This window comes from Seriola lalandi, unplaced genomic scaffold, assembly GCF_002814215.2.
Source record: "Seriola lalandi dorsalis isolate HSWRI2012SDOR001 ecotype SW California unplaced genomic scaffold, Sedor1 jcf7180002054969, whole genome shotgun sequence".
NCBI lineage: Eukaryota > Metazoa > Chordata > Actinopteri > Carangiformes > Carangidae > Seriola > Seriola lalandi.
Genome location: NW_019525520.1, coordinates 977,599 through 978,044, shown reverse-complemented (window position 1 = coordinate 978,044; position 446 = coordinate 977,599). Strand labels below are relative to the sequence as shown.

Below are 446 nucleotides of genomic sequence, written 5' to 3'. Positions count from 1 at the left end.
GCTCGGGACGCAATGGCGAGGATCTCAGACGTGGGGTTAAAGGTCAGGGAGGTCGCTGAGGTCAGCAGGTTCATCACCGCTTTCAGGGGCTTTGGATTGGCTGAATTTAGACACGCCTCCTGAGAATAGATGTTGACCACGCCCGACTGAGAGCTGAAACAGACAGAAGATCAGCACTAGTTTAACACCTGGGACAGTCAGCTGTCAGCCAATCGGGAAGCGGGATATGTGTGTGGGGGCGTGTCTTACCCGCAGGCCAAGTACTGTCCGTTACGTGAGGCGGCGATGGACGTCCCCTTCACACAGCCGTCATCTGCAAACCTGTTCACACACCGGCTGCTGCGCATGTCCCAAACATACACCTCCCCCTCCTCTGCGCACACACACACACACACACGTCACATGACTGACACAGGAAGGTGATGTGTGATGTCACACATTCCTTG

At 55.6% G+C, this 446-nt stretch overlaps 1 protein-coding gene across 1 annotated transcript in view; it reads right to left on the bottom strand.

Moving 5' to 3' along the window:
* The window catches only part of LOC111646349 (U3 small nucleolar RNA-associated protein 18 homolog), a 1,607-nt gene extending 1,237 nt beyond the window's left edge, over positions 1–370 (bottom strand). The window contains exons 1-2 of the mRNA XM_023395827.1: positions 250–370; positions 3–153 (exon numbers count right to left, since the gene is read on the bottom strand). Of these exons, the coding sequence (XP_023251595.1) occupies positions 3–153; positions 250–347 (249 nt within the window). The 5' untranslated portion in view covers positions 348–370. The remainder of the gene's footprint in view (positions 1–2; positions 154–249) is intronic.
* Between the last annotated feature and the right edge of the window lie 76 nt (positions 371–446).